The sequence below is a fragment of the Pituophis catenifer genome, unplaced genomic scaffold (genome assembly GCF_029215685.1).
Source record: "Pituophis catenifer annectens isolate HBS135680 unplaced genomic scaffold, rPitCat1.0.hap2 SCAF_10, whole genome shotgun sequence".
In the NCBI taxonomy this organism is placed as follows: Eukaryota; Metazoa; Chordata; class Lepidosauria; order Squamata; family Colubridae; genus Pituophis; species Pituophis catenifer.
In genome coordinates, this window is record NW_027256890.1 from 1,590,018 (window position 1) to 1,617,194 (window position 27,177).

At 45.1% G+C, this 27,177-nt stretch overlaps 2 protein-coding genes across 4 annotated transcripts; one reads left to right on the forward strand and one right to left on the reverse strand.

The window, feature by feature from the left end:
• Window positions 1-374: 374 nt before the first annotated feature.
• RNF185 (ring finger protein 185) lies at window positions 375-15,929 on the reverse strand. Of its 3 annotated transcripts, none has more exons than XM_070951009.1 (7): window positions 15,872-15,929; window positions 9,451-9,662; window positions 8,491-8,509; window positions 6,441-6,553; window positions 5,630-5,684; window positions 3,853-3,970; window positions 375-2,609 (listed from the first exon to the last, which is right to left on the reverse strand). In XM_070951009.1, the coding sequence occupies exons 2-7, from the start codon at window positions 9,621-9,623 to the stop codon at window positions 2,512-2,514; spliced, it is 576 nt and encodes a 191-aa protein (XP_070807110.1). In that variant the 5' UTR covers window positions 9,624-9,662; window positions 15,872-15,929; the 3' UTR covers window positions 375-2,511. The 3 variants fall into 3 exon arrangements, with proteins under 3 accessions (XP_070807110.1, XP_070807112.1, XP_070807111.1); XM_070951011.1 differs by lacking the exon at window positions 15,872-15,929 and adding an exon at window positions 15,733-15,839; XM_070951010.1 differs by lacking the exon at window positions 15,872-15,929 and adding an exon at window positions 13,982-14,273.
• An 81-nt stretch (window positions 15,930-16,010) lies between these two features.
• Window positions 16,011-27,160, forward strand: CUNH12orf43 (chromosome unknown C12orf43 homolog). Its single transcript, XM_070950330.1, has 6 exons — window positions 16,011-16,279; window positions 20,487-20,532; window positions 21,194-21,292; window positions 24,580-24,653; window positions 25,057-25,150; window positions 26,311-27,160. The coding sequence occupies exons 1-6, from the start codon at window positions 16,165-16,167 to the stop codon at window positions 26,657-26,659; spliced, it is 777 nt and encodes a 258-aa protein (XP_070806431.1). The 5' UTR covers window positions 16,011-16,164; the 3' UTR covers window positions 26,660-27,160.
• Window positions 27,161-27,177: the final 17 nt, after the last annotated feature.

Consider the following 27,177-nt stretch of genomic DNA (forward strand, 5'->3'; position numbering starts at 1 on the left):
AATCCAAGTTCGTGCCGGAAAGGCTCCCTTCGAACGGCCTGCCCCAGCGCCTCTGCCGCCCAAGAGCGAAGCCGTGTGAAGTGGGCAACGGTTGCTTCGAGGGCCCGCTTGGCTGGGGGAAAGCAAGCCGGAAGCCTCCGCGCTAATGGGGAGGCAGCGCCACAGAAGCTATGCGACCCAGCAAGGGGGCATACCTGGCTCTGCGCTCCAGCCCCACCCCCCGGGGTGAAGTCCGGTTGGGCAGGTGGCCCTAGGGAGGAGGAAGGCTCCGAGGGAATCGCTGGGAAATCCCTGGCGCTCCTCCCGATGATGGGGCTCCCCTTCCGCTCCCAGCCATTTGCCCGGCAGGAAATGAACTCCACGCAGCAGTAGGATAATGTAAAAAGGTGTTTATTCTGACTTTTGTCACAAGAGTGAAAATTAGTGAACAGCAGTGTTGCACAGTGGTACCATACTTTGCTAACCACAAGCCAAGAGGAATCTGAATAGATGGTGCAGAGGGAAAAAAAAGGGGGGGAATACAAAGAGTGTGAGGCCGAGAGGGCCTTGAAGACCAGAGGAAGTCCAGGGGTGGGTCTGCTTATCAAACAAACGTGACCGGAGGGGCCAGTGGCTCCCTGAAGCCAAGGAAGCCCAGAATCTGCCACAATCACAATTCAGCCAGAAACTTTTTCAGATTCTGTGGCAATTGTGTTCCCCCACCAAAAGCAGACAAGCCAGAAATAATCCCAACCCCAAAGACAATGGACCTTGGCCAGCACGGCCAATCCAACCGTCAACGTCTGACAATTCAATGCTATCCCACTATCACAGCCATTTGATTGTTTGTATAAGATTGATTTTAGAAATCCAGCTTTTCCAATGTGATAAAATTTCTAGCAGAGGGAGAAATAAAATATATTTTATTTTACAATGTTACAATGCAACTGAATGTTTTTTTGTTGACAGTAGGTGGCACTGATTTTCAAGGGATGGAGCCTTCTTGCTACCAAGTCTGATTTTGTGGACAAGCGATGGAACATTGCTGTGTGGAGCTAGGTCTGCCTTCCGTGCTGAAAGATCAGAGCCAGGATAGAATTTGGGCCACAAGAAAATTCACATTTGGTATCTTACTTCTTCTGTGAAAGGAAACGGTGGCGACATGCATCTTGCTCTTGAGATTTCCAACCTCGCCCCCCACATCACAGCTACAGGAAAAATAAGCCTCAACCTCAGTGGGGTCTGACCAGCAAGCCTCTGTTAACATCCAAAAGACCAAAAGAATCGCAACAGAAATACGTCCTTGAGAGACACTCTTCGTACAAAAGTATTGGCAGTCGGTCAAGTGAATGTTGCATCCTGTGGGCCCAGAAGATTCAACCGCAATTATTTTAAAGCATGATTCTTCCTCCGCCCCTTCTGTAAAGGGTTCTCCAAATGCACCCAGTACCATCATGTGAGACGCTCTGTGGCTGAAGCGCTGTTCAAACCACTGCTGCATTGGGCCCATGATTACCCTTCCAAAAAAACGTGTCTTTGGTAATGTGAAAAAGCTCACCCACCAATGGCCCCTTGGCCACGTTTAAGCAGAATTCCTTGCTCTTGTCAAAAATGTACAGCTTCCCATTTGCGTAATAATCATAATTGTGAGGGGGAGGCATAAAATACTCAGCAAATTACCCCGTTAGAGACTGTCCTATACTCCTCCCAGTTAACCTATTCCAAATATGGAAAAAATGTACATTTCAGGAAGGAGAGTTGTATATAAATAAGAACAGCAGCTGGAATTATGTCCACCTAAATTAAAAGTTGATAGCTGCTACAAACCCTTTAAAACACTGCTTTTATCGGCGAGGAAGTGTGCTGCAGGACAGCTAACAGCCCCTCCAAAACCCTGAGATGAGAGATTCTGCCCCTCCCCGATTCCAGTAAATTTAGATATGCTACCGTTTTAGGTTAAAGAGTCTTTTATCCTTTCATTTTTGTGATTGCTGGAAAAAGAAAGATGGTCTTTTATCACTTGGGTATGTAACAGCAGGAATGGGACACAATCCTCTTCAGCCAGATGTCTTATCTATAGAAGATATTACCTGGAGTCAGTTGGCTTTTGAGCAAGATGTACAGCTGGGTTCTGAAGTCTACTGATCTCCTTTCTCTCGCTGCTCTTGAGACACAAGGTAGTGGGGTATGTGACGAGGTCCATTGCTAGCCACCATGCCTGATTCCCTTGGGGGCAGCATCTCTTCCAGATGTTTGGCACAAGATTCAAACATTCCTCGTTGAGATACGGAGCTCAAAGCTAGGGTCACAGTTCCAGCCAGATCCTTGTGTAAGTTATGGCTGAGCTTCAGAAAACTTTAAAAAACGTTAACTCCATAGCTCTGGAAAAATAAGAGAGACTCCTCCTCACACGAAGACACTGGTGGCTTTTAGGAGCCCATCATTAGCTGAAGAATTGGACACCAAGAGGCAGACAGGGAGACAAGCAGCAGTCTGTGGCTGGTTCAGAGCTCCGCAAGGTATGGAGCCAAGTTAAGCTATCAGGAGCCAGAACATGATGACCAGGGCCACGAACAGGAAGAGGCGAGAAAGAAACTGTTCATCCACATACTGAGGAGTCCCTGGAACAGCTAAGGAAAGCGAAAACAAAGCCCAGTTATCACCTTTCTGTTAGAATTTACCAACAGAACTTTAAGTTTTTCCAGAATTGGAGTTCTAGGTGTGGAACCTAAAGCTGTTTTATTAGAAAGCTTCCCTTAAAATGGACAGTCCCTACAATGTCTTGTCTTCTTAGAAATAGATGTGTTTTGGAAGGAAGACCTTCTTCCGAGGGATGTTATGGGCTCACTTCTCATTTAGTCACTGTAGTTATGTTAGTAATAGAGTTCCTAAGTGAATCTGGTTTCCCCATTGACTTTGCTTGTCAGAAGGTTGCAAAAGGTGATCACATGACCCAAGAACAATGCAACTGTCATAAATGAGTCACTTGCCAAACATCTGAATTTTGATCATGTGACCATGGGGAGGCTGCAATGGTTGTGTGAAAAACGCTCATGTCACTTTTTTCAATGGCATTGTTAACTTCAAATTGTTAAGTCGAGGACTACCTGTATTGTAAAAAAAATTCTTAATTCACTGGAAGTAGATTTCAATTAAATGTCAGAAAATGTCTACAAGCCCATTGAAGAGTTTAGCCAATGACCCAGAGAGATAATGAGCATCCCTTCCCTGGATATGTCCAAAGGGAAACTGGATGGATATCAGAGGAGAATGCTTTATTGTGGATTCCTGCCTTGGATTCCAGAAGAGGCCATGGCTTTTGTGCATTAGCTGTTCAGGAAGGCCATAAAAACAATCAGTGCAACAGTTTGCCTCCAGAAGGTGTGGGTGCTCCAACATTAGAGGTTTTTAAGAAAAGATTGGACAGCCAGTTCTCCAGATTGGTGTATGGTCTCCAGTTTGGGCAGGAGGCTGGAGTAGAGGACCTCCAAAGTTCCTTCCAACTCTGTTACTCTGTATTCTTCCAGGTTTTGCAAAGTTCTCCCAAAGCAGATGTCCCTGTTCTCTACAGCAGGGGTCTCCAACCTTGGCAACTTGGCAGCCAGAGGAATTCTGGGAGTTGAAGTCCACAAGTCTTAAAGTTGCCAAGGTTGGAGACCCCTGCTCCAGAGCCTGCTACAACTCATCAGATAGTGACTCTGAAGAGGGCCATATACAGTACAGATGCTCATCGGGCAAAGTGAGATGATGAGCATTGATTCAGGGATGAAAGTTAAGCAAAACAGATCAGAATACTTGGCTGCACAACAACTGAAGCTCAATGGAGCAATGCCCAGTCATGATTAGCCAGGGTAATTTTATTTAATTCCTTACCTGGAGGGGGTCGCCCATCGTTTATATTGAAGGCTGTAGCAAATATGCCAAATGGAAATGCTCCAATTCCAAATGACATTTGGAAGCCTCCATCGCCAAAACCAAAACCCTGGAAACCCTAGAAACAAAGAAAGAAATGATCAACATGTAGATATGTCCTAGTTTACAAACTAAAACCTGACTGGCTGCAGTCTCTTTATTAGAGGGGCTTCCAAAGTGTGTGCTGTGAGAACATTGAGCTGAAAGTAGAATCCCAGACCAAATGACTTTATGGACCTGGCTCCATTTCCCTTCCAACAGAAGAGAATAAACATAGCTCAGGGATGAACTGTGAAATCCTTGGTGCACTTCAAGCTTGGTGGTTTGTGTGTAGATGTTTCATCCACGCTTCTTTGGCCTTGCCTTCTTGCATTCAGGTGGCAATTATTTTCTGCCACCCTTCCATACTTGGTCTCTGGATAAAATCTCATCTCTGCAAAGCTACGAGTGGAAAGGTATGTACGTCTTGGCCACTGTTATTCTGAAACTTTTCAATTCGGGGGGGGGGGGGGGGGGAGGCTCCCTAAGAGAAGCAGTGAGGGACCTCCGCAGAAATACAGTGACAGTAGTAAAACCTCAGAGTGTGTAATCCCTTGTTCAACAAATGTTTGATTACATTTTATTTCATTAAATGGGTCCATCTGAAAAGGTGCTGCAGACTCCTGATGCTTGAGCTAAAGATCATGAAAGTTTATGCCTTTAACAGAATTTGTTAGCTGTGAAAGGGGGCTACAGAGTTCTGATTTTCAGGGCTTTGTTACTGTCCTCTCATGTGATTGTTTTGGGTGCAAGAGTATAGCGTGTTTCCAAGTTGACAGCATGTTAACTCCCCCAAGACTTTAATAGATAAGCACGATGGTTCTTTGCTGGTCAGAGGTTGCAAAACCTGCCTGAGCAACCTGAGCTTATCCCCATAGCAAACAGAGCCTGAGGATCAGAGATCACCTTCAGGCTGGGTAAGGCAGCCTGTGCGCTTTGCCATGGGAGCTTCAGGCAGAAGCCATGCCAAAAAGGTGCCCTCCACCTTCAGCACCTGATTCAATAAGGCATTGGCTCTCCAGGGAGTAGAGGATCGAAGTGCTCCTTAATCACCCCCAGCAGAGCTGTTTGTTTGATGAAAAGAAACCCAAGAGCAGCCTCTGGAGGCTCCCGCTGACTTGCATGGAAACAGGCAACTCTTTCGTCAGGCCAGGCACACTCCCCAACTCAGGGCTACGAAAGATTAAACTACTACTCCAGAGTCTGCTATTTATAAAATCAGCATTCACAATCTTTTTGGACACAACTTGATGCACCTCATGTAATGCAGGCTAAGTTGATACCCACTATATTTTAAAGCGGAGTTTCCAACCTTGGCAACTTTAAAAGTTGTGGACCTCAACTCCCAGAATTCTGAAATCACTGTCTAAAAGTCACTGCCTAAATCAGAGTTGTCCAACCTTTGCAACTTTTAAGACTTATGGACTTTAACTCACAGAAGAACTTTGCTGGCTGGGAAATTCACCCATTTTAAGAGTAGTCACACTGCAGCTGGAAGTTTGCAAAATCTACACCAGAGCATTATTTGTATCAGCAATTTAACTCACTCTCTACATAAATGGTCATCCAAGATTTAATTTGGCTTACAAAGACCTGAAGCAGACAAGCCTGAAAGATCTCCCAGCCACCAATGGCCTTGCTGCATTTTCACTCTGCACTTCCGAGAAGCACAAGCCCCTCCCGTAGTCTCTGTACTCACCCCTCTGTTTTCTGGCTCAGGTCTCTGGCCTTGAGGTCGAGGTGGCGTTTTCTCCCTGCAAGACACAATCCATTATGGGGCTTAATGAGGATATTTAGCAGTTGGCTGCAGGCCCCAACAGGGAGTATCACCTCCGTGTTTCAGCAGACCCTGGTCCTGAGAACCCCACATAGGCTGGTAGGAGCCATGTATGAGCAAACAGCCATTCAAGGAAACGTCTCTATCCTTACTGATTGTCTTCTGAAAAATCCCAATAAAGTTCCAAAAAGACAAAAACCTCCTGGATATCTGTTTTTTAAATTATTATTTCTAAGTTCCAAAGAAGGCTTCCACTGCTCAGTAATGCAGCTGCCCATGGCAGACTTGGACTATACCTGTGAAGCTTACGTAATGCTAAATTTGTCCATCCTTCAGATTCTTTCTTGCCTATCCTACTAAGATAGGGAGAGGATGGGAGGAGAAATCTCCAGAATCAACCTTGACCATCTTTGCTTGTTGATTCTTGGCTTGTGAGCCTTATGGGTTAACATACCAAAATGAAGATGTGGAACACTATTTCCTGTCTCCAGCCGTATCATGTGAAGCTACATAGGACCCCACCCAGAATGCTGCGGCCAGGGACCGGCAGCACATGGAGCAATCTATTACCAGTAAGAAACATTTGAACGGTGAGATTCTTACAGGTAAGAAAAGGTTGCAGAAACCTGAAGACTAAATCTGAGTCAAAAGTAGCCAGACAGGTTTTCTTCCATGAATTCCACTTGAGGAGAACTTGAAAGCCAAAGGCTGTTCCCAGGAGAGGCCGTCTTACCTGGGGTCCTGTTGTCCAGTGCTGCCCCTTCCATAAAGTGGTATAACTTTATCACGGCTGATTCCTGCTTTACATACAGGGCACACCTGTCTGTTTGGCCTGGTCTCCAGCCACTGAAAAGCAGAAAAGAGGAATGGCATCTGGTGAAAACCTGGACTACAACAGAAGAATGCCTCGCATCTCCCAGGCCTTGGGGTAGGGAGTCTGTGGAACTCTGGGGTGGTTGCTAGTTGTGCGGCTTGTCTGGACACCTGGATTCTTTTTCTTGATTTTTCTATTTTAAGCATAATCACTTAGGAGCCGCCCAGAGTCATTTTGGAATTGAGGACCTCCTAAATGTACTAAATAAATAAAAAATAAAAACATGGAGTGCTACAAAGATGCTATTTATTGGCTTTACGGGCAATCCTTGTTTAGTGAGCACAATTAGGACTGGCAATGTAGTCATTAAGTGAAAAAAAAAGGTGACCACGACTGCACTTATGATTTTACTTCAGGTTTCCTCTGCTTTACAGCATCAGGATACAATGTCAAACATCTGGCTGAGCCCAAATGGCTGAGAAAAGGGGAAATCTTATAGCCCTTTTTTCTCACTCCCCAACCCTTTGGAAGGCTCATTCTGATGCTGGGATAAGTAGCAAGAAGATCATTGATGTTTATATTCATTGGAGAGAAAGGGAGTATAAGAGACTAAGCCAGCACACAATAGGAATATACATGGAAAGGAATGCAATGGTGTTTAGGAGGCAAATAAAAGCCTTTAGTGTGAAACTGACTAGGGTTTTGTCAATTTCAGGCTGCAGCTGCAAGGCCCATTCTAATCAAGGTCACAGAGCTGAGCTTGTTAACTTGCCGCACTACAGAGAAAAGCAGTTCAGGACAAGAGAGCTTCTTTAGGCAATCTCTCAGGGATGGGGAAAAGAAAAAAAATGGGTCAGGCATAGGACAATAAGTACTACCTGACTGTAATGGTGAACAGGGACTGAGAAACACTTTTACATTATAACTGAATTGTCATTTTCTGAGGCAGTCGCTGAGGATAGAGTTGATGAGGATACTGGTTCTGTTTGCAGGGCCCAAAGTGTCCAGCTGTTTCCCCTCCCACAAAGTTCCCAACACTGTAAAATAATCCTGGTCTGGACAAAGGCTTGGCACTTCCATAATTCTACACTGTTGGGATTATGGAGAGGAGGAAAGCAACGAATGATTCATCTGCAAGCCTTTCACCCAGTGGGAGATGGGTCAGCACCTTTTCAGACATTAAAAACTAAGTATGTCTGTCTGTCTGTCTGTCTGTCTGTCAGGCCCAGCCGAGAAACGACATAGAAAAATCCAGCCAAAGTTCAGTTCTTTATTTGTTCACACCAAATAGACAGAATCTTGCCAGACTAAACTTTTGCTACTCTCACCCGAAGGGATGTATCCTGGGAGATTCCTCCGAGTGGCTATTCCTCTGTCTCCTATCCATCTCTGGGCTGTGTTGCCTCTTTTCTCACCTCCCTCCTTGGAATGTGCTCCCTCCTTCCTGTGAAACTGCTGCTTCCACAGTCCATCACACCACCTCCCTCTCGGTAGGCACAATCCACCACAATATCTCACCTTTCTAATCTGAAAGTTCACAAGATCCTTATGTGAGAGCGTCAACATATCACAGTGTCATATTTGCTGTTGGGTGGTTGGGAAATGTGATTTAAGTCCCCCATAAATTCTAAAAGAGGTCTCCTAAAACCATCTAATCTGCCATCTTAAGTATTAATCTAACCTACCTCACAGAATGACAGAAAGGATAGCCAGAATATATATCTTGAATGCTCACTGTTACTAAACAGTAGCATCTCATCCCTCTTTTCATAAAAGCCGCCAAACAGTAGATTGCCAATAATTGCATGGTTAACGCTAATTACCAAAAGGAGTTGCCTTGGGGAGGACGCACAATCCATTTAGAATTGGAAAGGCATACTGCACCTTCCCAGAGTCCCTTGGGAAACCAAGAAGGTGGACTGGGTAGCCAAAGCTGATGAAAGACAAAGCAAAGCAGAACCAGCCTTACCTGGTGTAAACAAGGCCAACTGCAGGGATTCCCAAAGTGATTTGTTCATAGAGTAGAATGTCCGCAGAGGTGGCAGTGGGGAGAAAAACCAACACATTACACGTTAGATGTGGACAATCAGAAACCTGAAATCCAGCTCTGCAAATTCGCCTCTCGGATAATACAATCACAGCATTTTAAAAGGCAACAGCAAAAGCAGGATTTTCCTGCTTCTTTAATAGCTGGTCTTCCAATTTATACAAACCGGCATAGACATTTCTTGAACTAAGGGACTCTAAAGTGGAACTCCCCTTACTAAGAAAGCATGAATTGAACTCTGCATAACCGAATTCTGAATTAACTGAATTCTGTAGAATAAGGAAAAGAACACCCCACCCCACCCCCAGGAAATACAGTGTGATACACAGCCTGAGTAATGAAACGACAGCACACACCGAAAAAAAGGACAGGATTACTTGCTCTGCCAAGTCTCAAATCTTGGCTCATCAGCAGGGCAGATTCTTGAATGCATTCTTACATTACACATAGCTGTTGCACTAATGTCACTAAGATATTTCCACCCCTGTCAACTGTGGGTACTACTTCTGGAAACCCAGGATTAGTTAAGATAGTATGTTTTTATACTGATGTGAAATGTTATACTCTGGCAGAACCTGTATATATTTACAAGGCCCTCCAGGAACTCCAGTTTTGTAATCCAGAGTTTGGCACATTGTCTTCTCCACTCTTTCATAACTGTGGCTGAAGCTCATGGCCATTATACTGAGAGAAAACCAGAAAGTCTAAATTATGCGGCTGGATTTGGAGCTTGGGTACAAGACAAGATTGTTCATTCTATCTGCTTTAAATTCAACACATTTTGTTTTAGAAAAGGTAGGAGACGAATTTAAATTGAAATATTAATTCAGAGTGAACAAATACAATCACAATTGCATGCTGAAAACTGGGAGTGATACTGACCAGAAGAGGTGGCCACACAGACTGATCACAGCATCTTTGGCGGTGTCCAAACAGATGTTGCATTCAAATGTGCTGTCCTGACCCGTACTGTCCCCGTTGCTGCTGTTCCCACTGGTTCCACCTGCACTGGAACTTTCTGGGGAAGCTGAAGCCGCAGGTCCTTTGCTGGCCATTCTTGGCTTCCAGTTAGGAAGTCTCTGGGAAACTGAATCCTGGCAGAGCAAATAATAATAAGAGTTAGAAACAGAACTGAAAAAAAATCATCAAATGATTCAAAGTGCAGATTTTGTGCAAAGAAACAGTAGATAATGTACTTGGCTTGTGCAAGAAGATTGCACAAACTCATTATAAGCAACAACACGACACAGTCGCCAAAATGATTTGCTGGGGCACCAATAAAACTTATCATTTGGCAGAATTTGAAAAAATGGTGGCAGCTATTAGTTGAAAAATAGTCAAAAAATGATCAGAATAAAATATTGTGAGATTCCGAATTCAAGCTGATAAAGTCTTGGCTCATAACTCCTGAATCAACTATATTTGGAAAAAAAACATAATTGTGTGGCTAATTGATGGGGCAATACCAGAGAAAAGTAGAATAGAAAACAAAGGACTGGAGAAGACCACAAAGATCAAGATCTGAAAATAGAAATTGAAAGATTGTGGCACCAGCTGTGGTGATTTCAATGATTATTGGCACACTGGGTACCATACCAAAAACTCATAACCAGAAAATCTCTGCACTGACAACATTTCCATCTGCCAATTGCAAAAGGCCACACTGCTTGGATCCAAGATAGTACCCAATAGTGATAAGTACCTTGGGGGCAATTCCAAAACTTTTGGAGCACCACTTGAACACCACAAGTATTGACAAAATCACTGCTAGTCAATTGCAAAAGGAAGTTTTACTTAGAGCAGCTTACATCCTGTGAGGATACCACTAACACCATCAGAAGACAATATTTGCCTATTCCAGATCCCTGGGAGGATTCGATAGGTGGATAAAAATGCCAGATCCAGTCTGAACGTCTGGCTGACTGTGAAACCAACCATAATAATAATTCAAAACCACAATTATTTTGCTAACTACGCCCAGAAGATGATACCCCCGAGGCTAGTTGTGCAATAAGAGCACTTACAACAGATCTTAAGAGCCTTGGTAGTACAGTGGTTTAATGCACCCTGTTATTAAAACAGCTGCCTGCAATTTCTGCAGGTTCGAATCTTACCAGGCTGAAGGTTGACTCAGCCTTCCATCCTTTCTAAGGTAGGTTAAATGAGGACCCAGTTTGTGGGGGCAATAAGCTGACTTTGTATAAATATACAAAAAGTATGAAGCCTATTGCTTAACGCATTGTAAGCCACCCTGTGTCTCCGGAGAAGGGCGGCATATAAATCAAATTTTTTTAAAAAAAAAAAAGAGTTTAGAACAGGCAGGAGAAATCCTGATGGATTAAGAAACAATCAAGTCTTAATATGAGAATAAGAATCCCGTGGATGCTTTTTATTCAAGGTAATTTCTACCACAACACTGAACATGCCTGTTTCTAAACGCTTATTAAAGTTCGTTGCATGCATCAAGAATCTCTGCATTCTATAAATATATAATAATAAAAATTACATCTCCACATGTTGCCCTTTCCAGAGAGCCCAGCAGAGCTTATCTGTGACAGAAGAAAGCTGAAATATGGGTTTAACAAAGTAGCATGAAAAACAGATAAATTCTCTAAAATGTCTAGCATTCAATAAGATATGTACAAATCTTTAGAGAAAGAGTCTTGTTAGCAGAGAGACCAGTCAGCAGCTGAAAGGAGGGTGGCAGGAGAACAGGAAAGCGCTCTTGATCATCAGAGGCAGAAAGGGAGCTTAGGGGCAGCTCCTTGGATGGCTGGAGGAACAACAGCCCAAATTCCCCCATTCAGAACAGTTCGCACAGGAAGGAGCCAACTCCAGTTAAAGGGTTAGGTTCCCAAAAATCTGTCTCTAAGAGACTGGGAAAGGTGCAGTGATTGGTTCTCCCTTCTGTATTTCCTGCTTGCCCTGAGGGTAGATAGGCCGAAACCCTGAGACGTCTCCTACCTTCTAAAATGGTCTGGATTTGACTCATGGAGCAAGCCTGCATCCTGAAGTGGTCTGGCCTGAAGGAGTTTCAGGATGCTAAACCTGAGCAGCCAGAACACAGAGCGCCTGGCTCCAGGGATGGAAGAGAACTGCAAGAGTACTAGCCGTAGCTCAGAAAATCTTTTGAGCACTACTACTAGACAAACAAACACCCGCATCAGGTTTTTTCCCACCTTTTCTGTTTTAATTCAGCAAATGGAAAGAGCTGGGATGGAATTATCAGTTGTACAAAAGGAAGCCAGTCCCTTGACCCAAGATGAATGTTAGAATTATTTAAAATTCACACATAGTTGTGCTGCAACACAGCAATCAGGTCTTAACATTTTTCTAGCTGGAAATAGATCTTTCAATAGGATAAAATGGACTAAATTGAGAAGAATGTGGCACTAAATTTGTGTTTTTCTGGCTTGAGGAAATTCCTCACAGGGATTTCTTCAGTGACAGATGCACCTGACAGATCTGAATTCCATCTAGAAGGACTGAAAGAACCTGAAAGTCAAGAATTTTCCAATAACTATTTCTGAAATTGTTGCATTGAGAAACACTGCATTCTTAAAAATGCACTTGATACAGACTTAACATTACTTTAAGGACCCTTCACTACATGTATTAACATTAGCTAATTAATAGCTTTTTTTTTTTACTTTTCTAAGCCAATATCTATATATCTTACTCTGGCAAGCTCCTCCCCTCCCCCAATTTGTTATAAGCGATCAGGCAGAAAGGCTCTGAAAAGCCTGCAACACAACAATCCCAGGACAGGGGCTTAAGGTAATGGTAAATATAGGTAGTCCTCAATTTACAACAACAATTGAGCCCAATGTTTTTGTTGCTAAGCAAGACAGAGGCTAGGTGAATTCTGCCAGATTTTACAATCTTTCTTGCCATTGTTGTTAAGTGAATCACTGCAGTTGTTAAGTTAGCAACAGGTTATTAAATGAATCTGCATTCCACACTGACTTTGCTTTTCAGAAGATCACAAAAGGAGATCACATGATTCCAGGACACAACAACTATCGTAAATATGAGCCAGTTGCCAAGCGCCTGAATTTTGATCACGTGACCATGGGGATACTGCAAGGGACATTATTAACAGTGCAAAACGGTCGTAAGTCACTTGTTTCAATGCCGCTGTAACTTTGAACAGTCACTAACTGAACTGTTGTAAATTGAGAACTCCCTGTATGAAGAAATCAGGAGAGGCCTTGGAGCCCTTTTCCCAAACAGCCCATCTTATTAAAAGGCAGGCGCTTTGGTAAGCTGCAGCTCCCTTCATCATTTCCAAAGGGCAGCTGATGGATAACAGAATGTTAGCCAGGCCAAGGTCTCCTCACACACTCAATGCCTCTAACAAAGGCAGCTGTGGCTCACCAAACTTTTTAACCTTTTAATAAAATGTGAAAGGCAAAAAAAAAAAAAATTGCTCAAGAACACACAGTAACACATCCCTCTGTAACAGTGAGATGGACAGCATATAAATTAAATATAGAGCCCTGGTGGCACAGCAGACTAAAGCACTGTTATTAACATCAGCTGCCTGCAATTACTGCAAGTCCAAATCTCACCAGGCTGAAGGTTGACTCAGCCTTCCATCCTTTCTAAGGTAGGTAAAATGAGGACCCAGACTGTGGGGGCAATAAGCTGACTTTGTATAAAATATACAAAAGTATGAAGGCTACTGCTTAACGCATTGTAAACCGCCCTGAGTCTCTGGAGAAGGGCGGCATATAAATCAAATAAAAAAATAAATAAATAAATAAACAATGCACCTCATGAAAAAAGCCAAAATGCTGCTAAAAGGTTTTTTAAATTATTATTACTGCTTAATCTACTGTTTTGTCTGTCTACAGAGGAAAGCTGCATTTGGGAAAACTAGTTTCGTATTGTGTTTCTCAATTCAACAGCATGACAATCTCAGGGATCCCTGGGACAGAGCTACGGTTGGGCTGCTGACCCACCAATAGGAAATGTGAGCTGGGATTAGGCCATCATAAAACAGTTTTACTCTTAGTTTTACTTAGTTTACTAAGTAAAAGTTTTACTAAGTTTACTAAGAGTTTTACTCTTCTGATGTAAAATCTACATCTTCTAGATTGCATTAGGGTTCAGTACACGAAGAATTGCAAGATATATTATTTTTTGTTTTCACATAGAAAACAAGTGTACTCCCAGACTCTCTTATGGCAATACATCAAAACCTAGTTAAAGAAGGGTGCCCTCAGCTGTTGCGACCTCACCTGAAACAAGGCTGCTGCTCAAAACTACTGATCAAATCTTAGCTAAATAACATCCAAACCTACAGCCTTTTTAAAGTCATAAAATACTTGGGGATAAGGACGACTTCCTTCATTTTAGCTAATACATTCAAATACATACAGTAACAACAATAACCTCTGGCCTGACTCACCTGAAGCAATCTCTGCTCACCTCCTATGCAAATATTTCCAAGAAAAACCAAAGCAGCAAAGAAGACGTCTGTATCTTCCCTCAGCCCTGATGAAAATGTCCACCCACAACCAGCCACAAGAAATCCAGGGAGACTTCATGCCCACAGTATCCAAACACAAGTGGAGAAAGAGAAGATCTCTATTTCAACAGATTTTTTTCATTCAATTACATCATGCAGGATGCCCCCAAAGGACAACATCACAATCTGCTAGCAAGCATCTAACAGACCAGCTTTGCCAGCTCCGAGCTCTCTTTAGTGACGTCAAAGTGTGCAATTTGAATGAAAAAAAGGCAATAATGTGGGCAAATGTTTCATGACATCTTGTGCTTCCTCCCCACAGAAAAAATATTCTCTACACTCAGATATGGGAGATAATTTTTTAAAAAAATATTTAATTTAAATGCTTTTTCTCTGTGACTGAAGCTTCCATTGTGAAATCTCTACATCCGTGTTACTATTATTTGACTCTTTGGTACATTAATTACTGCAATTATTACAGTTGAGATGGGCAGCTACAGAAGCTGAATAAATAAATAAATTATAGCCCTTCAGGCAACGAGTCTTAAAGCCATTTTCTATGCAAGCGTATGATGTGTATTTGGAAATAAATTCAATTTGTTCATTGGAGCTTTGTTTTTAAAAACAAACAAGGAAGAGGAGGTAAGTGGCATTATTCCTTATATGTAATCTTTACATTAGCAATAATTTATGTACAATAATGTGATCATTTACCGGTACTTATATAGCAGCATCAAATAGGTGAACCCTGTACCACTCACTAGAAGCAAGCCAACTTAACTTTTAGAATAGGACTGGAAAAATCTTAGATGGCACAAAAGGGTCTAAAATTCTTATTCCAAAAGTAGTAGTGCTGAAATATTTAGGCACCACCTGACTCTGGATGATTTACAATACAAGGGGGGGTGGGGAGGAAAAACCCAAAAATAATGATTTACATAAAGAGCAACTGGATTTTTAAAGTGAATCTTAGAAATTCAAATATCCTTCTACTTTGTCATAAATTGTACTACATTCTAAAAAAACCTAATGTTTAGTTGCAAAACCATTCTAAATGTTAAACCCCAAGGAAGGGCTATCCTGGATCAAGTCTGAGAGCTGGTCTGGCCCATGGAAGTCCACGCACAGCCATCCCTCACGACCAATAGTCACAAACGGCTTCGAATTCAAAGCCGCATCTCGAGGCAATGAATCCCCCATGAGACAACCCGAGTTTAATCCTAGAAGTTTAGAAAAAGTGATTTTCCCCAGCTCTGGCCACAATGCGGCCAATCCTGAGGCTTGTGGCTGATGGAATGAAATGTTGGCTTGTTGGAAGAGTGAGATGGAGGTCGAGACTGTGAGGTATTTTATCAGGATATATTATCTTCTTCCTAGCCTTCTACCCCCCCCACCCCCCACCCCCACCGCTGGAGGGTTTGTTCTCTTCCGTCGGATCCAGCGGCTGTTGACCCACTGACGGCCAGAGGGACGGATCCAGCGGCCCAGAGCCCACCGTCGCCGCCTCCTCTCAGGCCAGAGGGACCAAGACAGAGATGGTAAAAGGACCCTCAGCACACGGGCGCTGCCTTTCCAAGCGCCCCACCGACCCCCTTCCCCGCCCCGCCCCCGCCCCCCCACGGCAGCCTCCCCTCAGGAGAACCGCCTCGCGCCCCCCACTGCCCTTCCCGGCGGAGGAGCCCCAGCCCCACCCCGCTCAGGGCCGGTCGGTGGGGGGCGGCTTCCTTCTCCCCGGGGGCTTCCGGCCGATCGGCGAGCGCTCCCCCGGCAACCCCCGGCCCGTCTTCCAAAGGCCCCGCTCCACCGCCCGGACCCCCCCCCCCCGCTCACCGGAAGGGGCCACAGCCGCCGCTCTCCTTCCCGGACGGCGTACGCTTCTCTCCCCACCCAGCCGGCCGGAAGTGAGGCCTGCACCGGAAGCGCCTTTCGCCCCCGCGCCGCCACGCGCCACGCGACGAAGGTTCCGGCGGCGAAAAGGGTCTGTCCGCGCGGCCTGGAAGAAGTTCACGGAGCAGCGGACTTTCCTGACTCAGATCCCGCGTTCGCCCTCCCCACCGCCGGCGCGCCTCAGCGGCCCCCGGACTACGACTCCCAGAGTGCTCCGCGGCCAGCACGGCTTCGCGATGGCGGCGCCCGAGGCGAGCGACAGCGAGGAAGAAGAAGCGGCGGCCTGGCAGCGCCTGAGGGAGGCGGCCTGGGATCCGGCGCTCGGCCGAGCGGCCGCCCTGGCTCCAGCCGGTAGGGCTTCTGGGCCTGCGAGGGCCTCGACCCGTCCGGCGGCTGGTGGCGACGGCGCCCCGCTTGCCAAGGGAGCTCCGTGCGGCCCCCGCCGGCCCTGCGCGTCCCCGAGAGGCAGCCCGGGCCCTTCCGGCCTCTTCCGGCCTGCGGGGCTTGCTCTTAGACCGACGCCGGGGAGGCGAAGCGAAGCGAAGCGCGGCGGTTGCTGCCAGGAGGGATCTAGGGCAGGGGTGGCTCAGCTTTTTGCCATCGAGTGCCCAAAGCGCGGGGGGGGGGGTCGCGCACGCACGTGCCCCCCCATAATTCTATGGGCCCTGCCCCCCCCCCGCTTTTGGCATGCGATGGCACAGTGGGCCACCAGACTTCTGGTGGGACTGGAGGTCGGAAAGCGAGCCGTTTCCGGCCTCTGGAGGGGTGGGGAAGGACATTTTCGCCCTCCCCAGGCTCCTAGAAAGGCTCTGGAGGCTGGGGAGAGCAAAAAGCAAGACTTCCTCTCTCACACACACACACACACACACCCGTAGGCCCTCCAGAGGCCGGAAACTGGGTTTACTGACTTCCAGTGGGCCCAGAAAACCCAAAAATCAGCTGGCGCCAGGCACATGCATGCACACCAGAGCTCAGCTCACTTGGCCACCAATATGGCTCCATGTGCCACCTGTGGCACGCATGCCATAGGTTCGCCATCACAGATCTAGGGAGTCTTGGGGGGGGTGTTGTATGTATACCTATATATATATATATATATATATACCTATGTTTTTATATACATACACATGTACGCACACAAACATATAAGCAGATAACCCCCGACTTACAACAGTTCGGTTGGTGACCATTCGAAGTTACAACGGCACTGAAAAAGGAGACTTATGACTGTTTTTCACACTTAACGACCGTTGTGGTATCCCGATGGCCAGGATTCACATCACTGCTTCGTATTTATGATGGTTGCCTCATCCTGGGCTAATGGAATCCACCTTCTGACAAGCAAAGTCAATGGGGAAGTGAGATTCACTTAACAACCGTGTTACTAACTGAACAACTGCAGTGGTTTACTTAACGGTGGCAAGAAAGGACACAAAATGGGACACAACTCATTTTGATTGTCTTGCTTAGTAAGGGAAATTTTGGGCTCTCTCGTCATAAAAAAGAGCCTTGGTAGTACAGTGGTTTAATGCACCCTGTTATTAACACAGCTGCCTGCAATTTCTGCAGGTTCGAATCTCACCAGGCTCAAGGTTGACTCAGCCTTCCATCCTTTCTAAGGTAGGTGAAATGAGGACCCGGTTTGTGGGGGTAATAAGCTGACTTTGTATAAAATATACAAAAAGTATGAAGGCTATTGCTTAACACATTGTAAGCCGCCCTGAGTCTCCGGAGAAGGGCAGCATATAAATCAAATTAAAAACAATAAAAAATAAAAATAAATAAATCAAGGACTACCTGTATGTGTATGTACAATTCTATGTAATATAAGGCATAATAGATGTGCTACAAATACATTCGCGTAAGGAGGAGGACTCAAAACCCATCACCTCCCTGTGACAAAGTTTGTGCAACAGACTTGGCTGGGCTCTCTGGGAGATACTTCCAATCACTCAGCTCTGCTGGCTCAATTTGCCCTTGGAGTTTAGTATTGCTTTATAAGGCCTTGGTAAGGCCACGCTTGGAATTTTTGGTCACCACAATGTAAAAAAGATGTTGAGACTCTGGAAAGAGTGCAGAGAAGAGCAACAAAGGATTAGGGGAGTGGAGGCTAAAACACAGGAAGAACGGTTGCAGGAATTGAGCATGACTAGTTTAATGAAAAGAAGGACTAGGGGAGACATGATAGCAGTCTTCCAATATCTCAGGGGCTGCCACAAAGAAGAGGGGATCAATTTATTCTCCAAAGCACCTGAGGATAGAACAAGAAGCAACGGATGAAAACTAATCGAGGAGAGAAGCAACCCAGAAGTAAGGAGAAATTTCCTGATAGTGGGAACAATTGACCAGTGGAACAGAAGTTGCCTCCTCAAGTTGTTCCAACACTGGAGGCTTTTTAAAAGGAGAGATGCTTGCTTTGCCTCTTCTGAGGTCTGGACTTTGCCCTAGAGATGACCCGTGTCTATGGAATAGTCTGAGGCTGCAACTCTGCTCATGTTCTGATAGCCAGACACCCCCAGAGCATTGGAAAACGGGCAGAAATTGTTAGTGGTGGTGCATATCCCTCTGCGGCTGAGACCTGTTTTGCAGTAAGTCTGATCCTGTGTGTGTTGCTGATGTTTTTAGATATTTATGCTCTGGTTAAAAGAAAAACCTGGGGCAGGAAGCAGACTCTTCCTTATACTGACTGGGAGAACTGAGAAAATGGCTGGCATGCAAAAACAATCCAGCCGTCCCTTATTATGTGCTGACACTTCATGAAAGTGGATCAACTGACGGCGTGAGGAGAGCTGTGTCACATGAGCAGATCTTTGTGAAACAGGTCTAATGCAAGCAAACGTAGCTTAAGAGGGATTACAAAAACAGGAGCCTCCCAAATGGGAAAAAAATCCTTTGCAGAGCTTGTTTCGGCATCACTGTCGAGGAAGCCTCGCCCAGCACCCGCAGGTCTCGCCTATCTCCATGTTGTATCATCTGACATTTAAGGCTTCAGGAAAAGATCTTAAGGACAAAGAATTCAGCATTAAATTGTGGCAAGAAATTGGGGTCAGAGTTCTTCAGACTAAATGTGCCAAGAACCACCAACCTTCTATTCCTCAACTTCCAAGCACCTAGTCTCAATCGCGTCCCTCCACCACTAGGCAAATGTCTCTCCTAAAATTCAGTACAAGTAGTCCTCACTTGCTGTCTGAAGTTGGGACAGTCCGTCACTAAGTGATGTGGTTTTTAAGTGAATTGTCTGCAGTCATTAAGCGTGACATTTTGTGACTTCCAGCCAGCTTTTCATGGTCTTTGCTTGTCAGAAACGGCAGCAGAGCTTGTGGTTGTGGTCGTGTGACTGCACAGATGCTGTGACGGCCACAATTTCAAGAACCAATTGTAAATCTTCTTTTTCAGGGCTGTCGTACTTTCTGATGGTTGCTAAAGGGGTAGTCGGTAAGCGAGGACCACCTGTACAGTATCCAGGACTGGAATCCATATATCAAGTGCCATCTGATCAGCATAGGACAGAAAGAAATGATCACTTATTTTTATCGTCTATTGATGCTGCTTAAAATTGTACAGGTAGTCCTCAGCTTACGACCACAATTGAGCCCAAAGTTTATGTCATTAGGTGAGAAATTTGCCCCATTTTATGACTTTTCTTGCCAAAAGAAAGTGACAGGAAGTGAATCACTGAAGTTGTTAAATTAGCAAAAGGCAGCTGTTAAGTGACTCTGGCTTCCCCATCAGCTTTGCTTGTCGGAAGGTCGCAAAAGGGGATCATGTGACCCCAGGACACTGCAGTCGTCATAAATATGAACCAGTTGTCAAGCATCTGAATGTAAATCACATGATCATGGGGATGCAATGGTCGAAATTGTGAAAAATGGTGGTAAGTCACTTTCTTCAGTGCTGTTGTAACTTCGAATGGTCACTAAATGAACTTTTTGTAAGTCAAGGACTACCTGTATTTGCCTTTCTTGCTTCACTATCAGACTGTTGGCTTCTATTCAACTCGTGATCCATCGAGACATCCAGATGCCTTTCCAATGTCTGGTTCATCTGTCCTTTATTTTTTTATATATATCTTTATTTTTTTCTTGCTTAGATGTGGGACCTTGCTTTTGTCTCTGGTGACATTCACGCTGCCGGGTTTTGTTCAAAGGAGTCATGCTGTCTGCTTTCTGCCAACGGATAACCATTTCCCTAGTCGCTCGTCAAAGCCATTTATCCAACAGAGCTGGCCATCCTCCCCTTGATGCTCCCCTCCAGCTTAGCCCAGAGCCATGGAGCGTTCTCTGGTTACAGCCGTTCCACCAGCTCTGCATCAATTCAGGGGGAGCATTGCCTGACCTCTGTTTTACTGGCTTCTCCTCTACTTGGCTCTGAAGGGAGACTTTGCCAAGTGCTGCGATGAAACTCAAGCAGAGGGTCTGCGCTGCATTCCTGTCGTCCGTTAAACTGGACTTTCCATCAAATTCTCAGTAGACCACTAGGGCTTTTTCTTCTACATTCCTTAGTCACAACTGTTGTGAATTCACATTGAAGGTTTTTTTTATTTTTTTGTTGTTTTCAGAGAATTCTTGGAAAAGGAACCAGCAAGCCGGTGAACCCAGCATCAGGTAATTAAGCAGTCCCCAATTGCACCTACTAGACATAATTCTGACTCTTAAACAGTGGCCCCTCTTCCCTCCACCAGTAAGAGAAAGGTATGTTTGTGGATGAGGAATACTGAGGAGAGAAGGCTGAAGTCCTTGACTCCCGACATACTAACTTCCCAAAGGCAAATGTTCAGCCGCTGCCCCTCCAAAAAGGGGGGTGGGAGAGAGAGCACAGCCCCTGAAGAGAAATAGCGGAGGCAGTACTTACTCAGGAGAAGGCTGTTTCTTCACTGAATTGGGGATCATTTCCTGCAAGTCACATTTAGAAAGTAGAGGTCTACTACACTGAAAGCAGGCAGATCCCAAATCAGATAGGGTATGGTGTTTCTTCTCCCTCAACTTTCCAGAGACATCCGCTGAGGAGCACGGACTTCGGCTCCCAGCATCCCAGCCATCAAAATCATTGCAGAGACTGCTGGAAACTGTAGTTCATACGAATTATCTGTCCTGGATGATCTGAACTGCAGTTGCCATCATTCTCAGGGATCCCCAAATCCATCCAAATGATTCTGTTCAAGGTGAACTATCCAAATAGCAAGTGCTTGAGGGACGTCTTCCAGAGATTACTCCTATGGCGAAGGGAATCCCAGAAAATAACTGAACCTTCTTTCTCCTGAAACAGAGAGAAGATCTGCAACCATGAGCAGGATGGAAATGAACTGCAGACCACACCAGAATTTCGAGCACACGTTGCAAAAAAACTGGACACGATCTTGGACAAGTAGGCACAAGCATTTTATTAACATTTCCCCTTAGTTATGGCCTGGTGAGAGCTTTTCATAGAGAATTCTGAATAGCAGTAGCAATACACCTAGACTTATATACTGCTTTACAGCCCTCTCTGTAGACTGAGTCAACCTTGAGCCAGTGAGAATCGAACTGGTGGCACTTGGCAGAATTAGCCTGCAATACTGCATTCTAACCACTGTGCTATCATGATTCCTGAATAGTACACTTTACATTCCCGCCCCAAGGGTCTTATCGAGATACTGCAGATACCTCTTAGTTAGTTGGTGATATGCAGGTATCAGTATTGTTGCTTGCAATACTGATACCTGCATATCACCAACTAACTAAGAGGTATCGGCAGTATACCTAGCAGTATACAGTATATCTAGCAGTTTCTAGATTAGAGATCCTGATTTGCACAGAATCGCGTGAACATCCTTGGGGTAAAATTCCATGATGTACTTCTAACCCAAATGTGCCAACCTGGTTGATATGGTCCTTGGCAGGGAATGCTTCGTGTTGCATGGATACAACCGAGGCTGGTGGTCCGATTTATACATTCATTCACTTCTTTCCAATCAACATGTTCCTTGAAAATCTTGATGGGTAGCAGAAGTCAATATATAAATTTTATATATATATATTGTTCTTTTTTCGTAGATCTATATGTGCATTACTGTTCTAGGGTTTTTCCTATGTAAATCAAGATGTTTGTATAGCCATAGTTAAGTGACATCCCAAATCACTATTTTCTAGGCTTTATCAGACATTTAAGCAGCATTATGTTGTCTGCTGCAAGACTTAAGGGAGACTAGAATAGATCTATTTCTGCCTTATTTGGCTTCATCGGCTAGCCACACTCTCATTTTATGACTCCTCCCTGTAACGGTCAAATATTTATTTGGCTAGAACAGTAATGTGTGTATAAATATATATATATATATATATGAGGCGATAGACATCACGATCTCCGGAACATTTAAAAGTTTAAAATTTTTTATTTTAAAACTTGTGCTAAGCTTTCGTCGGCCCCTACTAACTTCGTCAGAGTGTAAAATCCCCATTGAGGAGCTGCTTGCTTTTATGTAATGCTGATCAATTTAGTCATTGTGCGTGTAACAAGGCCCACACCCTTGCCTTCCCCCTGTAATTATCTTTTTTTCTGCCTTAGTCATGCTAACAGATGACAATGCACTTTCCCCTGCCTCCTTCCCCATTGTGTGTTGCCTCTTTCTCTCCCTGGGGGGTAACGCAGGGTTATCAGGCATTGCTTTGAAGGTACCTGGGCCTGTTATATATATATATAGTGTTTTACCGAGACACCTGGTCTACTCCAACATGTGGGAGAGCGCATTCTGCTCTCTTTTGCCTTTCAGCTCCAACCCAGGAGCCCTCAAGCAGTTGCATCCACAACAAACCATTTTTTATACCAAATATATTTTACTGATAAAGAAATGAAGGGTGACTGGTATAGATCTATTTCAAGCTTCTTAGCTCTCATCAGCCAGCCTTACCCTTACTTGGATTCGAACCTGGGCTGCCTGCATGTTAGGCAGTTGTATTAACCACTGAGCCACAGGTTCTCCTCTCAGGTGTTTTCCCGCGTCATTGTAAATAAGTTGGTTAAAATATTTAAAATCCTAGTTAAAATCCCAGCTTAAAAGCAGCAGCAAATATAGATAAGCGACAGCTCCGACCTCGCAACAGAGAACCCATAGTTTCCAAACGAAACAAGAGCCTGAAGATGACAGGGTTGTCAGCCTGTCGAAACGTTGCTATAAGAAAAACTTTTAAAGCCACTGGTAGGATTTTAGCTGAGGTTTTAAAGGACCTTGCAGAGTGCTCTGTAGGGATTTTTAGAAGATTTTAAGATGGGATTTTAACCAGGATTTTAAATATTTTAACCAACTTATTTACAATGACGCGGGAAAACACCCGAGATTTTAATTTTTTGCATATGCACACCCACGAAAACTTAAGAAGACATATATGTGTGTGTGTGTGTGTGTGTGTGTGTGTGTGTGTGTGTGTGTAAAACATACAATTATATGAATGTTTAAAATAACTAAATATCTGTGGACTAGTGATGACGGTGGCATTTGGAGGATGGTGACTTGGCACATAAGAGGAGAGAATGGCAGAGTCCTTGAAGTAACGACTGAAGAAAAGAAATACAAGTAGTCTTCGCTTAGTAGCCACTTTGTTTAGGGACTCTTCGCAGTTATGATGGTGATGAAGCAGTAACTTTCCATCCAATCCTTGCACCTACACCTTTGCAGGTCACAGGAAAACTGAAGTGAAATCATCAGCACAATGGCAGTTTCTCTTAGTGGCCACTTTGTTTAATGACTGAGATGTGGGTCCCCGTTGTGGTCACTATATGAGGACTCCCTGTAGATATAACACAGGTCCACAAAGCCAAGAGAAAATGACAAGATCTGAAAGAAAGTGATCGCCTTGTGGACTGGAGTGGATGACAGGAGGGCTAAAATACAGGTCAGGAAGCAGGCATGAGTGTTATCTAGTTATCTAGTTGTGATGGTTGCAGGTGAAAGTAGGGACTCATAAGCTGGAGGTATTTGCATGTGACACACCTCAGTGACGGGACAACAGAAGAACCAGAGATGACTTTGCAGGCAAAATGTACAACATTCCGAATGTCACCAAGGGCAAAGTTTTCATAATGCCATCCATCTCCCTGTCCAGCAACTCTGGGCAGTTAAACTATTCCATTAAGTGCCCTGAATGGATGTGTCGAAACAAGAGGAGAGATTATTAACCTGACTTTCCTTCTTTGAAACTAACGAAATAACAACTGATTTCAAAATAACCCTCTATCTTGGTGAACAGGTCCATTAACTTCCCCCACCAGCTGTGCTAAAGTCCTAGATTTCTCCAGGCCTTTCTCTAGCTGTGGGAGGAGGGGAAAACATCTCTGGATGCTCCTGACTTTACTCTTTTCACCAGCTTTCCTGGTGCGCAAAACATGGGACTTGTCTGGTGCCCCTGAAGTCATTTGGGCAGAATCGGTTCTGCTGGTCTGGGCCCATATCTCTAGTTTACGGGGCCCAGATTTTGGGGCCTTTGCTCTTCTGGGAACTTGGGCCAGCTAGGAGTGTTAATGATCAGCAGGCACTTGGTTGCAGATTTAGCCTGTGTTTTTTTTCAGGCATGAGAGGCCGCAAGAAAACTCACTGCTAGCCTTCTTTGGCACCACGCTCAGTGGCAGCCCTGGCTTCCTCTCTTTCTCCATTGTGCTTATCCTGCTTTTCCTTTCAGTGTGATAACCCTCTCGACATGCCCATTGCGACTCCCGCGACATGGGAACAGTGCCTCCCTGGAAGAAGACAATGGTGAGCTACTTGCCTGGAGGAAATCCCTGGGGATAAACGTGTCCTGTTCCTTCAGCCTGCTGTGTCTGGAGCTCTAGAGCAGGGAAGTTGTGCTGGCTGGGAGCTGAAGTCCCTAGAAGGTGACAAGGTTGGACACCCCTGCTCTAGTTGGACGCTTGAGCCGCGCGGGATTGATGGGCCGTGTGTGGGAGAGGTTCACCCCCTTCAAAGGGTCCGTCTTTCGGCACTGGACATTGAGATGCTTGCAGTGTGGGTTTTAGGAAGCTCAGCTCCCATAAGCCTCTTCTTCCTCCTTTCAGGCACCAGCTTTTAATTCTAGAAACCAACTTTAGGGTTGCCTGGCCCAGCCTGAGCAGCTAACTTACACAGCACCTTCCCTCTTTTTCCTCCTGAAACGGCGCAGGCTTTCGCCTCTTTTCCTCCTCCGTCCCGGGAGACACTGGGGAGCCAGAAGCTGCCCCTCGGAAACGGTCAGCGTTGCAGCATTCCAACTCCAGGTGAGGAATGGGAATGGGAGGGTCTCTGCCATGAAAGAGACGACCTCGGCTGCTGTAATGTACTGAAGCCTTCTGGCTTGCAATTGGGCCTCAGTCAGTCTTTGAGGCTGGCTCAGGGTCTGGGCTCTGGCAGCCTGCCAGCTGAAACGTGCCTTGCCCTCTTGGGTGCATTTATTTTATTTGTTTATTTATATCTCATCCAACTCAAGGTGGCAAATATACTAATACTCCTTCCTCCTGTTTTCCCCACAACAGGGGAAGGTGAGGTGGGCTGGGCTGATTGGCCCCAAGATACCCAGATGACTTTTCATGCCTAAGGCAGGACTAGAAGTCACTGTCTTCTGGATGTTTGGCCCAAAGTCCTCCACCCGTCCTTCATGCCTAAGGAGGGATTAAAACTCACTCTCTTCTGGTGATCGGCCCAAAATCGCCCAGCCCACTTTTGTGCCTAAGGTAGAACTAGAACCCACTGTCACCTGATTTCTATCCTGGTGTCTTAACCACTAAACCAAACTGTCAAGCAACAATCTTTAACTGAATGGAGATAGCCTTGGTCATTTTTAAGCCATGGCTTAGAGGGTGGTGTGGACCAAGGCAGTAGATTTTTTTTTAATTTTTTTTTTAAATTTGATTTATATGCCGCCCTTCTCCGGAGACTCAGGGCGGCTTACAATGCGTTAAGCAATAGCCTTCATTCTTTTGTATATTTTATACGAAGTCAGCTTATTGCCCCCACAAACTGGGTCCTCATTTTAACTGACGCCAGTCTAATGTTACCTCTCTTAACAGAGCATAGTAAGATTTGCACAGCATACAGCACCATAAACAGACTCAGTTTGCATAACACGGTGATTGTGTCCACACAGGATAACAAGCACATTTTAGCCAAGTATATTGTGCAAACTCAGTGCATGAAGTTGGGTGTTGTACAAAGAATATTGGTTGAATCACTTGATTAAAGATAAGTCAGCATGACACTCATAAAAGGAATTAAACATCTGGTTTTCCAGCTGTTAATATTGTTTCATTAATATACCCCCTCACCCCCCATGTGTTTCATAATAGTACCCGGTTTCAGTCTCAGAATTGTAAGCCATTAATAAGCGTATATAAGTGTTAGCCGAGTATGGGAGAAAACGTAATTCTGCTTTCCTCCCCAGCATTGCTTGTGATCCTTCCAGCGGCCTGGAAAGTGACCAAGAGTGGCAGAGATGCCAAGAGGTTGCGGTGACGGCAGCAGACATTCTGAAGCAGAGTGGTCTGCCCCCACCAGCGGCCCAGGACTCCGGCCAAACAATAGAGGCTGGATGGAAAAAAGTCAAGAAGAAGAAGAAGAGGAAGAAAGGGAAAAAAGAGGAGAATGGCCAGCCAGATGCCATCAAAGCAGCGGGTAATAGCCAGAACAAGGAGCCCTCGTGTCCCAGCAGTCCAGAGGCCATTAGTTGGACAGAGACGATGCAGAGGAAGAGGAAGAGGAAAAGGAGGAAAACAGAAGCAAGAAGAGAATGACCATCCCTCCAATACTAATTTGCCAGGGGGAGTTGCTTACAGAGGGCAGAGGGCTCCAGAGTTGGACCTGGTTTGGCTCTGCACCCTGGGAAAATGAAGGGACTCTCAGTGATGGAAAACAGCTGCTCCCACTACTGTTGTCTGGGCAGCCGATGGGGCTGGGATGGATCAGGAGGGCTGCTGTGGCTCCTGGGTAGCACTACAAATTGGGAGGAAGAGCGGGCTGGCACTCCTTGCATCCCATCAAAGTGGACATCCTGACTGCCGCTTTCTCTGGTGAGCCCCAGCGGCTCTTGGAGCTGCAGGACCGGGGGGGGCGGCAGTGAAGACGGTGAGTGGGCCAACTTTGTGGGTCACCTGGTGGAGCAGCCAGAGCAATTTGTTTTCTCACCTGGTCCATCTGAAGAATGACGTGACTCTGCTTTTACAGATATGGTTCCAGTTTCTATGAGATGGTCATTTTGTGAATAGCCAATATATATATATATAACAATATTTTAAGATACAGCGTCTCCCCT